The sequence below is a fragment of the Convolutriloba macropyga genome, chromosome 3 (genome assembly GCF_964194025.1).
Source record: "Convolutriloba macropyga chromosome 3, txConMacr16.3, whole genome shotgun sequence".
Classification (NCBI taxonomy): Eukaryota; Metazoa; Xenacoelomorpha; order Acoela; family Convolutidae; genus Convolutriloba; species Convolutriloba macropyga.
In genome coordinates this window covers 77,534,401-77,549,467 of record NC_134470.1, presented here as the reverse complement: position 1 = coordinate 77,549,467, position 15,067 = coordinate 77,534,401, and the positions used below count along the sequence as shown (strand labels likewise).

At 33.5% G+C, this 15,067-nt stretch overlaps 1 protein-coding gene across 3 annotated transcripts in view; it reads right to left on the bottom strand.

The window, feature by feature from the left end:
• Nucleotides 1–15,067, bottom strand: part of LOC142336477 (adenosine receptor A3-like) — a 72,587-nt gene that overhangs the window by 24,041 nt on the left and 33,479 nt on the right. For all 3 annotated transcript variants that reach the window (XM_075385350.1, XM_075385349.1, XM_075385351.1), the window contains exons 2-4: nt 9,442–10,579; nt 5,865–6,068; nt 3,106–3,245 (exon numbers count right to left, since the gene is read on the bottom strand). In XM_075385350.1, coding sequence (XP_075241465.1) covers nt 3,106–3,245; nt 5,865–6,068; nt 9,442–9,656 — 559 coding nt within the window. In that variant the 5' untranslated portion in view covers nt 9,657–10,579. The remainder of the gene's footprint in view (nt 1–3,105; nt 3,246–5,864; nt 6,069–9,441; nt 10,580–15,067) is intronic.

Sequence of the window (15,067 nt, the reverse complement as noted above, 5' to 3'; positions counted from 1 at the left end):
CGGCGGTTCTGATTCTGAATCAGACCACTCTTTAATCATGCCATCGGATGATTATTAATTGAACTATGTTCCAGATTATTCACACTTAAAAAATTTATGCGTTTTTAAAACCCTTTTGGGCAATAAAATTTAAAACGATGAAAATTTCCCCCCCCCACACATGTGTAACTCAAGATGATGTGATAAGCAACAAAAACCCAATACAAATCGCTTAAATGGAAACATACAGTTGAAATTTTTCTCGGAGCTTTTAAGAGGTTTCTGCCTACTTTCACCTCTGATAACAATTTGAATGGTAACTCCTTTACAATCAGTAAATATATATTGCTTTTTTCTCTTTTAAGCAGCATCAATTTTTTACTTATGATCTTAGTATGGTTGTCAAGATTCCGTAAAACCATATATGACTAAACATGATTACTAAGATGCTTTTGTTAATAAGGGCATCGTTTGGTCATTTGTTCACTTTCTGGCCGCAAGTATGGTTGGATTTGCTGATTTGATCTATTGCGCTCTATTTTAAAGCATCAATCATTTTTTATGATCCCAGTACAATTGTCAAGATTTCATACAGATCATATATAATTTGGAGGGGTTACTAAGAATCATATATGACTTTGTATAATTGCTGAAAGACAATTATGGTGAGCAACACTGGAATATGTTTTCTAATTAATCTTCCCGCAAAGTTACTACTGGGTACAGCACGTGACAAATTGGGTACATCTAAGATCAGATAAGAATCATCTATATTCGTTGCTGAAACTCTCGAACTTGGGCATGTCTTAAAAAATGTTAATAAAAAAGAAAATGATAATTTTAAAAAAAAATCTGATTTTAGAACGAACAGTAGCTCATCTTTTTGATACAATATCAGCGCTATCCCCAGAAATCTAAGATTTTTTATCGTGTAAGATCTTAAACAGAATAAAATCTTTTTATCACAATAAAATATTTTTATCAGATCTGATCCGATCTTACACGATAAAGTTCTACATTATAATATCTTACACAAAACATATTTGGCTGACAAAAATATATATCGTGTAAGACTTATAAAAGTCTATAAGATCTTGTAAGATGAACATTCGGAAAGCTATGACTCATCTTCCTGATAACATTTTTATCTTATCTTACACGATAAAAATTCTTTAATTGGGCCATGTTCTTCAAAATGAAGACAACTCAGAGTTACTTTCAAGCAGTAGCCAAAAACTACAGCATGCAACACTTAAGTGTCAGAGCAACAAAGAGAAAATTATCTTATATTGTCTTTTGAGACTTTTAAGATATTGTGAATAAGGTTATTTGAGTATCAGGGGTTTTTTCAGTAGCGGTGATCATCAAACTAAGCTGATTTTTTTCAAAGACCAAAACTATCTTGGACTGCTAAGTTGAGCCATAGTACCTAGTTGAGACTCAGAATAAAACTGCCGCCAATATAGAATCGACAATCTTTTTTGCAAAATTGTTTAGTTAACCGATCATTTGTTACTTTCATAGGAACTTCACTACCTTATACGGCAATATTGAAGCCATTAAAACATGTCTTATCAGATCTTATACAATAGAAATTCTGCCCTACGTGAACTTTTGTTGTGTAAGATCTGATAAGATACTCATCCGATCTTATAAGATAACAATTGCGAAAAATTGAATTAATATCTTATAAGATCTTACACGTTTAAAATTCTCTAGGGTTGAATTTTTATCGTGTAAGACCAGACAAGATCTTACAAGATTTTTGATCAGTATCTTATCAGATCTTACAGGATAAAAATTCCCCAATCACTGGGGATTATTAATTAAAAAAGGCTTGGGATCTCTCCGGTATGCAACTCCTCGATGTCTTTATTTAGTTTGCACTCTAAGAGTGGACTGGTACAGGCTGTGAGAGTCCTAATATTCTCACTTTAAGCAGTGACTTTAACACGCCACGACCAAAATAACCCATTGTCCATGCTGTGCCTTGACAAATCGTGACAGCATATTCTTAAAAGAGCAGCAAAGATGTTGTAAGTTTTGTCATATCGGAGAACATAACATGTTTTGAAACGAAACTGAATAAATCTTGAACAGACCTTGACCCGAATCTGGATAATGGGTAATAGAACGCTTTATTATAACTAGTTTATAACTAGTAGTTATCCAAAATCTTGCCAAGATTTAATCAAGATTTTTCGAGTTTTCCTCCATTTTGAAATGTGAAACTAATGCTTGATCTTTTTCACTTGTTGTTATTTGTTCATCATGCATGTACCTTTTCATGCTTTCTCTCGTTATAACAATTCACAATTCCCATTTGTGATTCTGCAATTTAATTGTTCTGATGTCTAAATTTTGAACTAAGGAAAGACTTGATTGAAAAAGTTCTAATCGGATAATGTATCATTCGATCCAATTTTATGCAAGTATTTAAACTCAGATCTACTGTCTTAGCTTTTCACCCCGAAAATTTTATCGCAAAACCCTCCGTATTTGGGTGTTAATGCCGAAATTCTTAAGCCAAACAAACCCTAGATATTCCTAATATTTAATAATAACCCAGGCTGAGGTGCCAGACCAAAATTGGGCATGTCCAGACCGTCCCAGACAAAAGACTTCTCTGTCAAGACCTTAATGCATTAAAAACATCTCGTGCGTGTTTTGTGCGTTCAAAAGTGAGTATATATCCAGACTTTCGTGCGTTCGAAAAAAATTTTGTGCGTTATTCGTGCGTTCAGAAGCACCTATGTCCAGACTTTCGTGCGTTCATTCGTGTTTCCAGACCGTGGAATTCCAGCCCCCTTGTGCGTTTATTTTGTTCTGGACCTACCAATTTTTGGTTAGGGACCTCAGCCTGGGAATATTACGAATTACATACAGAATTAAGGGAGCTAAGCCCCCCCCCCCCCCCCCCCCAGTTACAGAACACGTGTCATTACATAATAAATCATTATGTTAAAATATGGCACGTGCATCTTGGGGGGTGGGGGGGCACAAATTGAAAAGATCCGAACTAAAATAGGAGTGTAATGATAGAGGGGTAAAATAATAGCTGGTTAAACAAGTTTGGGTGAAAAATCGGGACACCTTTTAGAATATCATTAATATTTCACAACTTACGCATGATGATGTTCTCCTGGTTGTCTACGAATGCCTGCTGGTGACATGCTCTCGTCTCTATCATCAGTCCAATAAGGTTCCCAGGTACCCAGCAAGCCACCAGGAGGGGGGTTTTTGCCCACTGCAGTACTAGGTAGTACCTATACAGATCAGAGGGTGAATAAAAAAGGTGGGAAAACACCCTGGACCCTAGTGGCATGGTAAATCAGTGCTGAAACATTGTATTCCAATTGTATATCGTCCCCCCAGTACTGTATCAGTGTATCCTAAGATTATCTTGCTACTCATGATGTGCAGTATAAGCCTCATAGATACTTTTTTTCTGAAAATGGACTGAGAATCCTTGGTTTTGAGCTTGACCATAACTTACAATCTTAAAAATGAATTTTCTAACTGCTCAAGTGTTTCAAGACCGCAAATTTACAATGCGGCAGACAGAATTCAGAGAACTTTTTTTGGTCCTGTATTTTACCATGAAAAGTCTAAAATATGACATGATAATAGTACTGCTCAGAGTAAAAATGCAGAATCAGAATACTATGATTCAGCGCTGTTTTGCAATGTTACTAGGATCCGGGACTGCATTTGACGACGCGCTCGATGAAATATGAAAATAATAAAGATTATGGTGCTGAAAATGGGTAGGGTTCCGACTATCCACATAGGGTTTTATATTAACTACAATTAGTTTATTGAGGGGCTTGTTAAAATTTAACCATCTGGTTATGCTTTTGCAATTTAGATGTTCGCAATCCAAAAATAATGAAATCTCAAGACACTAATGGTACCGAATTTACCAACTTTCAATGCTGGTTTCTATTTTCGCAACTACAGACATTATAAAACTGGACTAAGCTTTTTCTACCGCATGTTTAACAGGCAATTTATCACCAAATGCTGAAAAGCGAAAGTCAATAGCGGAAAATCTCTAGACCAGGGGATTTTTAGTTAGGCCAGGGGCCCTATCGTGGAAATCTGGTCATCCAGCATCTTTTAAGGAAACCGTGACTCCTCCTCTGCATCCAAGCATTATAAATGAGACGGAATTGCATTCAGGTAAAGCTATAAACTAGTCAAAGAACGAAAAATGGGACTACATGAGCCAAGCTCCCTAGGCGAACTCCGACGATTATCTTGTAATATCTTGCAAGATAATCGTCCTTTGCAAGAATCTTGCAAGATCTTACAAGATAATCGTGGGAGATAACCTTGCAAAAGACGATTATCTTGAAAGATGTTGAGAGATATCTTGCAATATTATACGTCATTTCACAAGATTCGTGCCAGATCTTGCAAGAATCTTACAAGATAACCGTCAGTTTTTGACTAGGGCTGTTCTTAACATGAAACTTTGTTTCTGCCACTTGCTGCCGAATTGATGAGCGGTCTAACACCTATTTTCAAAAAATCCTGCAAAGTATGGAAATGTTAGCTGATGGTCGAAATTATCAATTTCAGGGATGATCAATAGCTTTTCACCTATTGGCCCAGTTGTTGTCTATTCTAATCATTCAGAGATTATCCACAATGCTAATTGCGCGGGTTCAATAGTTAGCATTTGATGAAGGCAACTGACTCTTGTTTCCTTCAATCCCAGCCTATTAGAGGGTACGATTCCTTACCGCAAGTTAATCTCGCCCGAAAAGTGGGGAGATATTTCATATTTCAACCTCCCCAATAATAGGGGAGAATTTATCGAATAATTTAGTCCCGTGATTTAACAGTGTTTGGACATAAAAAAACTGATCATTATGCAAAACAGGCTAAAATTACCGAAGACCGGAAACCAATCATGAATTCAAGTTAGCGCTTTTAATTGTTCTGTAGATCCCGGTCACGCTCTTTGAAAGTACGTTTCTTTCACTAAAAAGAGGGTGCTTCTAATTGATTCATTAAACAGTCGCTACCGGGATTAAAAAATCGAGACGGGGAGACACTGCATGGGAACTCTATTTTTTATAACCAAATTAAATTATTCTAAACACTCTTTTTTCAAGTGAATTAACTTTCACAAGTAGCTTGCAATTAGCATTTAGACTAATTGCTCTGAATATAATTTTGAGGGACATAGTTTGAGATGTCGACTTATAAAAAGACTTCGTGTCGGATTCACTCTTGGTCGCGACAAGGTAACAAAAATAGAAAAATTATCCCCCCCTACATCAATTATACATCAATTTTGTATTTCTATTTTTTTATAGCCGACCTCTGACCTCTCCACCTGGGGCGTGTTCAACAAAAATCTGAATTATTTCGAGCAAAATTCACACGTACTAAAACGAAAGATGACTGAATTTGAAATTATGAAAGATTTTGGTTTCGAAAGTATTGAATCGTGGAGCAAATATTGTGTCGTATCATATAGATCTGGTGCCTGATTCGGTTTGAGGAAAAACAACTACGAAAAAAACCCTGTTGACCGTGAAAGAGCTTTGCATTTAGAGAAATTGGCCATGCTTTAGCGGACCGTGGGACTTGATGTGGAGCTGAAACAACTTAACAAACTATCACGACCAAATGTTTATAGCCTTAACAAATTATCGCAACTAGTAGTTTAAGAACCAAATTATTCATATGTTTATAAATTGATTCTTAAAATGTAAATGTTTATCCAAAATTTTTTGTTATGGTTATATAATTTTCAAAATTTTGAATTTACATTTCATAGATTCAATAAATTAAAGGTTTAAAAATAAATGTCAACATGGGGTTTATTTCCGTAGTTATTCCTGAGGGGGGCGGGTTGTATCATAACCCACCTGAATGGGAAGTTGATGAAGAGGAACCTGTCAAATGCAATGACAACCAGGTGGAATCCAGCTCCGATTGTGAGGATGTTACCCACACTCATCAACATGCATCGTTCAATCGAGATGTCCTCTGTAGAGGCACTGGTCAGGAACTGAGAGGGTATTGAGAATATCAAATCATGCAGCAGAGTCAAGTTGTCTGTCACTGCCAGACTATAGACATTTGGTGCCAGGCATGAGTTTCCTATTCTATATTTGCGCGCGCTACAAATTTCGACACTTTTACACTTAAGTTAAAAAAAAAGAAAGATCTTTTTTGTTTTCAGTTGAGCCCTATCACTGTTAGCGTAAAATAAGAATCAAAATTTTGTCACTGTTTTCTGCATAAATAAGATCAACTGGACTAAAATTTGCTTTCGGGATTTTAGTTTTTAAAAACTTAAGATATTATCCAGGTGCCAAAATATCTAAGGAATGGAGATATTAGTAAGTGCTATTAGGTTTTTAAACCCATAATTACTATTCCGAAAAACTTTTATGTTATTATTATTAATCATATTAGGTTTTCTCTCATTTCTACCGAATTAAAATGGTGAAACAATTTTTCGTCGAAATCAGTGACAATTGCAATTATATTTTCACCTGAAAAAGCTGTCCAGTAAGTAATCCAATAACTACATAAATTCGATTTCAAAAAATGGGAAAAAATCTATAATGATTCAGGATGACAAAAAATTAGACAGTTTTTTTAGATGCCATCTATAGAAGAAGTCATTTTCTGATTCACAAAGCAAAGCGGATTTAAAAAACCTAAATTCATATCCAGTTCAGATTGTTTCATGTCGTTTGAGATGAAGCTGAATTTTCAATTGTAATAGATATGGCATCTTCGAAACTTTTGCAGTCAACTTTTATTGAGACTAACGTGACTTTGGTGGTCAAACAGGGGACTAAAACAACAAAACTAAAACAAGCAATCCAGGAAAATTTTTTAATTCTCGGAGACTTTTGAAGGATACTTTGAAAGGACTTTTGTAGATGAAAAGCGCGTACAAAAATCTCATGAACTGCATTAAGGTCGAAAAAACTTGAAAGCATAAACATCAAAAATTCTTCAAGATCTAGACTTTTAACGATAGAGCATTATAAAAAAAATTAAAGATTTTTTTCTAAATTGGTGTTTATTGAAAACTGCAGGTGCAAAACGGGGCAGAAAAAAAACAGAGCGAATTTGGAAACAGTAACATATGGAAACCAGCAACAGCAGACGCAAATACATAAGTACATGATCACATGAATTTGTAACCCAGATTCTAATGTTGATCAATCTATCGCATGATGAAAGAAATTTGATAGGACGCAGTTCTATGAAAAAGTCAATGAATTTTCCCGTGTAAAAAAGGTTTTGTGAATATCATTTTCTGATTTATTGGGCAGCTAAACTTTTTATCGGTCATCTAAGATGAAGGTTTATTGGCAGTTTGTTTGTGTTTTCAGGTCAATTTTTTCAAGAGTAAATCTCATGCAGAGAATTTATTTTATTGAGGGCCTATCAGAAAAGACATTCAAATCTAATTATCATTTCAAATGAACTTTTTGATATCCACAGATATTTTGTCGACAATGTTTATCAACTATTGAACTCAACTTAGCTATATCAAACTCTTCCAAAGCCAGAGCGAATTGAATTTTTTATCCTCATCAACGAGAAATGAAAAACTGTATCAACTTAGAGCTTTTGAAAAAATTTAGAAATATTTTTTTGGTTGTGGTTAATTCTTCCTTAATCTTTTCCCCAATTACGTCTGCCACAAATCGGAGAAAAAAAGTTTTCCACATTTCTGCAAAGGGGACAAAGGCATAAAACTGGTTGTACGTATAGCAATCTTCTGAGGTATTTCAACTGCAACTAAAATGAATGTAAGGCAGCGAGTGTGTCTTCTGCTTTTCAACAATCCAAACAATTTGGTTTTTATATTTACCCTGTGTTTTTTAATAAGATTTGTAAAGCAAGCAAAATAATGCATTACAGTTCCTAAGCTAGGCATATTAGTTTTTCACGTGCTAGTTAACTAAATTGCTTAGGGGGCCGAAAATCAGATTGAAATTTTTTTCTTAAGTTTTGAGCCCAATAAAGTGGATTTTTTCAAGTCCTTATGTTTTTGTTAATTTTTTTTGGACAAATGTCTCTTAAAACGACCTTGATCAGGTTTAAAAGTCATCCTTTACATTTGATAATCTTTATCGTGCCTGCTTTCGAGGCATGAGTATGAGACCAACTTAAAAAGAAGAAATTGTAGCAAATTTTACGAAAATTTTTGCCAATTTTCCAGTTTTGTGAATTTTAGGCGCCAGATAAATTAATAGCTTGCAATTAATTGATTGATGCGTTTCCATTAAATACAATTTGTTTTCAGCGCCTGCAATAACTTTTTAATGGACTAGTTTTTCTAATTTTTAAGCATTTGCACATTTTCTATGTCTCCTATATGTTCTTCAGGGTTCACTAGACTGCATGTTTATAAGTTTTGGCGAGGTGCAGTTTGAAAACATTGGTATTGAAAGAAACGATTGAAACTATCAATGAAGTTTTGTTTTCTTAGTACAAAGGCAAAAAATTTGGAAGCGTGCAGCTGGGATATTGCAACAGTTTTAACAAGACATCGAAACAAAATAACAAAATTTTTTTTTAGAATTTTTGGGGAAATTTTTTCTAATTTTCGCCAATCCTTTCAAAATTTTTACTGTTTTTGCCACATGGTGTTTTTCGTATTGCTATCACATTTTTTTGGCTGCCATTTTACTGTTCAATTTTGCTAAGTTTAAATAAAAAATGTTGGTTTTCTGCCTCAAAACAAAAAGTTTTTTGTTCCGCCTGTATTGTTCTTCATGTCAGGTTCTGTTTTTATTTTTTATTCAATTCATTTTACGGCAATTGCAGTTCAGGACGTGTCCTGTTGGATTTTTTAAGTGATCTATAAGATTTTTGTGAAATTTGAGAAATCTAGGTCATTAGAAGAAGGTAATCAAAATAAGTCTCATTTAAAAAAAATACTTAGTGCTCAATCACATTTTCTATGATAAATGAAAACTTTAAACCCAATTTGAATTTTTTGCAGATTTTGTTACATTCTGATTTTACAGCAATATAAATTCGAGAGAAATGAATGAGCTTTTGGTATTATTTCATTTGACAAAAAATTAGCGAGTGCGGAGACGCTTTTTCCAATTTTCTGACCTTCTGAAATTATAGATTTTCTTCACAAGAAGATTTTAGTTGCATTTTTTATATATTTTGGATTAGTAAACATTATTTGGAGGAAAAGTGAGGTGACAACAATAATCATCTCATAATAAGCATCATAAAATGTTCATTTTCAACAATTTTCTTCACTTTTTGTGATGGAATTTTTAATTGATGTGATTGATGATTACATGGCAATTGTAGTCTTATCAAAATAGGCGAAATTATTAACCCCTTCCGAAACCCAAATTATTTTGATTATTTATTCTATTCCCTCTGTGGCTATAAATCAACCCCCCCCCCCCCCCCCCATTTACGTCCAAGTAGAAAATAATCCCGTGCCTGGCGCAGAATATGTTGGAATAAGTCTTCATTTCGCTGTACTTGCACACCACAAATATGACCATGGCATTGGCCGGCAACCCAAATAGAGTTATAACCACTCTTATAACTATAATACTAATGTCAAACGCAGTCACGTTATAAGCCAAATCCATATCTTCCCCAGCAGAAGACGATGAATTATGGAAGTTACTAGAGTTGTTGACGGGTAACATCTTTAATGGGAAACAACTTACAATTCTAATTCAGTATTTGAAGATATAGAGATATAATTCTGAAATAATAAGGGGTGCTTGTCGAAGTAGCTGAACAACCTAACTCAGTATTATAGCTTTTTGTACTTTTTCCTAGGACTTTTAAGGTCAGTTTTGAAGTAATGAAAAGGTAAAATTTGGTATAAAAAGTCAATTAACCTATATTATAGTTCAGTAAACAAAGCATAACTTGAATACGATAATAACCGCTGGTGTGCTTATCAGAAACTAAAGATCTATTAAAAACGGATAATCAAAATTTCCATAAATATTGATACATTTTATGCTCGAATAAACCATAAATAGTAACTTGATCATAAATACGGGCAAAATGGCCGCAGGGAAAATATTTCTGGGCTAATCAATTTTCGTCTCGTGAACAGATAAAATAGCAGACGAAATAGCCCAATAGTAAGCTCTGCTTATGGTAAAACAAATGTTATTTTATTTAATTGCTAAGATAGTGTCAAAAATTTTAAGATAAAAGTAGCCGAACTTTAAAATCTCAAATTTTAATTCGCAAATTCATTTGCAGAGCTTAGAGTTGAAGCATTTACGACATTTAGGACAAAAGTTTCACTAACATTGTGGGTAAATAGATAAGATATATTTGAAATAATATTACTACAACTTGCAAATCGAGCCAAAAATTTGTTTGGCCCAAACTTATAGTTTCAAACTTATGGTCCAAAACTGGGTAAAAATTGGGGAAATGGTTACCCAAATATAGAAGAACGTTTCGTGAATGTTTTGGTAATACTGACAGAAGTATTTATAAGTTATAAAACTGGTTAGTGTGTCAGTTAAGTGATAATTTGAAGAATTGGCACCTGACGAGAGGATTATTCAAATCAATGACAACTCCTCACTTGTCCGATTGTAGCCTAAAATTAACAAGGAGGTTCGGTAATATGCGTTAGCGCATAATGATCCAACCGAGATCATCTGAAATTTTGAGTTAATTCTACCAAATGACAAGGAGACAGAAAAATTTGAATAAATCATATGCCGTTCGAAAATAATCGATGATTGAGAGAAAAAAAAACCGTTGCAAACTCAAACTTTTAAATAAAGCCATGCTGAATTTGAAGGTCAATGGGAATGGCTATTGTTGAAACTACGACACAAGACAAACGAAAAAAAATAAAAAATCTGTTTTTAAAATCTATTGCTAGAAAATTCAAAATATCATCTGAGAAATCCTACACAATGCAAATTTACTTGTCCTTCACTAAAAGCAGGCGGGACTTGTCCTTGAGTAGACTAGGTAATAGGTCTACAAAACGAAAAAAAAAACAGGAAAACTGAAAAAATCCATTGATTTTTTTACAACAGAAAATTTGAAAAGTCATAAAACTACTAACTTTCAAAAAAACAGGTACTTTCTCATATAGTTCCGTAGAAGTACAATGGTGCTTGTCATTAGTGAGACTAAGTCATAGGAATCCCAGAACATAACACATAAATGTAAAAGTTACAAATTTGAAATATAATACGAAAAGTGTTGAAGACATTAAAACAATCAACCATTAGTTAAAAATTATATTTATGTCCTTTTCGTATTTTAAAGTCAATGAGATCTTTTTATTAAAAAGACTAAATGATAAGACAAAAAAGAAAACACAACAGATATTGACCAGTATCAAACACTCATACCCTTTTTTCATGAAAACGCATAGTGTCCAATCACTAAACATCAGTTAAAAAACAAAACCAATAAAAAAATTAATCTTTGTTTCACGAGAAACCAAATAGCACTTGCCAAATATGAGATTAAGTTACAAATTGACAACATTAAGAACAAAACAAGCCAAATTCGAAAATGAACTGATAATTATCAAAAAAGGTATATTCAATGTCAAGAACTTTAAGATGAAAGCTGAATGCATTAAAATATCCATTTATATTTTGCCAAGAAGCCAATGAGGCGGTTAATCAGAATAAACCAGGACAACAAAAAGAACAACTAAGAGAAGCAGACAACAAAAATTACAAAAAATGAGAGAAAATAATTTCATGTACCTTAAAACAATAAGATAATCAATGATAACTTGATTATGACCATTTCGCCCTTATTTCAACAACAATAGTTCCTGTCATTATTGTAGTATTGTCACAAAACTTCACAAAAGAAAAATTTATGGAGAATTAACCATTTTTTTTTGAAAACTAGAAGTATTAGAACTTTTAAAATATAAAATATAAAACCACTAAACATCCTGATTTGTAAATCACTAAAAAACAGATAGGAGCTTTCATCAGTCAGAAGGAGTTGTGCGCTGAAAAACAAGATTAAAGTGTCAGCAGAGTTTAATAGTTCTCTGATTTTTTTAAATAAAGTCAATGATGAGATCGAAAATTGCAACAATAGCTGCGCGTCTAATGACAACGCGTATTTCTTCCTAAGCTTCGCTCAATCCATACTTTGAATTAACAACTTCATTAAAAAACCTAATTGATAAAACCTGACGCTAAATGTGAACAAAGTTACGTCAAACATTAAATGTTCAAACAAATTTTAAACCTCGGCAACTGCTCGAAAATAAAATAAAATTTAAAAATCTTTTTTACTTTGAGTTCTAACGCTGGAAGGGTTTTCTAATTTAGGATACCACTCATATTCCTATGATGAATAAATCGATTGAAAAAATTGCACCAGTTTAGCATATAATGCACCCCACCCACTAAAGTGGCTTAGAAACAAAATAAAGAAAAAAATCGGGCTAAAAATTTAATGTGTTGCCTTCACTGGCCATGTCATGTTTGGTAAAAATAGATGATTCGATTTATTTTCACCCATATTCATTTAATAACCACAGTCCCATCCCTTCCCTATTTAACATACCCCTCCATTTAACGTCATATCTCTTTACTTGTATACCATTTCACCCCGCACACTTTTCGGGTCTTTCCCATTATAGCGCCCCTGAAATTATAGCCCCCGATTATGTTATAATTACGATGATGGGGGAGCTATAGGTTATCTGACCACTAAGCTGGGGGGGGGGGGGTTTATAATGGGAAAGACACCATTTTTTACGTAAAAACCCTTTCCCCAAACCCTTCGATCTCTATATTTGGGCATGGATGCTTAACATATTTACCCAAAACCGTACGTATCCTTTATTTTAAATAATAAAACCAATTATGTAAGGAGAATTTAACTCCATGTGAAATGTCAGAGAGGTGAAATATTCGGAGTTAATTGACGGGGGAGCAGTAAAAATATTAATCTTTTTAACATTTATTTTTTCCATAAAAGCCGTGAAAGGTGATTTAATTTTTGACTTTCCAATTTCGAGCAACCTGATTGGTCATAAGAAAGAGACATTGATTACGTCACCGATTATGATCTCCGTATTAATTGCTTCAAATGTTATGACATTTTATAATAGTTGATATATGGTCATTTCAATATTTTTAGTGGTGTAAGTTGTCTGATTGCATGCTTATTTCTCTTCCCTAAATCAGCTCTTATTCTCTTATTGATTAGTGAAAGCAATTTAAAAATAGCTCCATGGTTCGACCTGTACATACTATAAAAACAGACAAGATATGTGGCAAAGCAGATTGAAAAAATACACTTTAGTTGCCCTGTTTTTTTGCATATTCAAATGTAGAATATTTCGACTTCATATTTTTCTCTGATCACAATTCAATTACTTAGAGAAATATGATACCTTTAATTAGGTTTTTTGCATGTAAATCACCTTTTTACAGACCACAGTTAGACAAAAATTACTTAAAACACTCACGTTCACATTTTAAAATGCCGTAAAGTACGCGGTTCCAGAAGTTAAAATGCCAGAAGTTGCTACTTAGCTAGAAATTGACTTCCGTCGACTTTCGTCATTTTACAACGTCGCATTTCGTGTTTTAAGCAGGTTGCGTGACTCTGTGACTTGAAGCAGAGTTACGTAACCATTGTGTCATTCCTTATAACTCTTCATTAAGAGTGCGTCCACGTAATCGGGTTTTAAATGGCCACATATACACTGAAATTTTTTGAATGTGTGAATTTAAATTGTTTGAAATGTTATTTTTGAAATGTTTGAATTTAAATTGTACGATGATAATATTGGAAGTTGGGGTCTTTCCCATTTTAGCCCTCCCATGAAACCATAGCCCCCCGTTATGGTATGTTTACCACGATGGAGGGGCGCTATAGGTTATCGGATCATAAGGATGAGGGGGTGGGTAAGACCTGGAAGTTACAAGGCACTGTATTATTAAAAAGCAGTGCAGTTTTAGGAATATAATTCAATATTTCACAGAATGGAATGGTAGAATTTAAGCATTTTTTTTATTAATTAAAGAACCGAAGGCATAAGAAAAGAACTGTTGTTTCTATGATGAACATTTCTCATACGAAACTATTTATAACACAGCTGACAATTAAGTAGAGGAAAAAATATAAGAGTTCGCAATGCAAATCAATCACTTCACGAACCTTAATGTATTCCTGAATGAATTCAACACAAAAATGGCTTTTCTGACATTGTAAATAAAGTAAATGTAGAATTCTATAATCTCGCATACTATTTGGAGACGCATGGTTCCATCATTACCTCGTAAATTGAAACAAAATTCAATACCCAAATTCATTCAATAGTTAAATTAATTCAAATTTTTTTAACACCTTGAAATGCATCAATTAATTTTGATCTATTATTGTAGAGTGTAAAACAAGCATTTCATGGACTTGCAGATTTCATCAAATTGTTTCATAATTTTTAGTCGAAAGGGAAGTAACAATCAATGAAAATTCCAAACTTTTAACACAAACATTTTGTCTATTAAAACACGGTAGTTAATATTTTTTGTTTTGTTTCATGTATGTTTTCCAAAAAATTTAACGCAAGTTTATACTTTCGCACATATTCTATTAATTTGGATGCAATTTAAAAAAAGGCCTTTCATTAACTTCCTCAAGATTGAATTCCAGATTATTTTATTTTTAGTGCCTACCAGACTGGCTACAATCAGCTTATCGAACTACGTTGAAGCAATCAATAGAACGCTTGTCCAGATAAAATGTAAATTTATTGAAAAATTGATGTCACGAAAAATGCTTCGTGCGACTCCTCGTTTTATCGTTTAATTACAATCCAAATAGATTCGAAGTTTTGAAAAACAGACCGGTAAAACTTTCCTGAAAAAGGTCACAATTTACAAACGAAAACAGTCTAGCGAGTATGTTGTAGAGAAGTCATGCAGCTGTGGAAAAAGAATCATTTCATTTCTTTCAGGCTCAGAAAACAAAAAAAATTAAAAAAGCAGAAGTGTTCTTTTAAAAGCAAAACTTGCCACATTTTTCAAGGTTATTAAATCTGAGCCGCTTTAAAGCAACACATTATGATGATCTACAATGT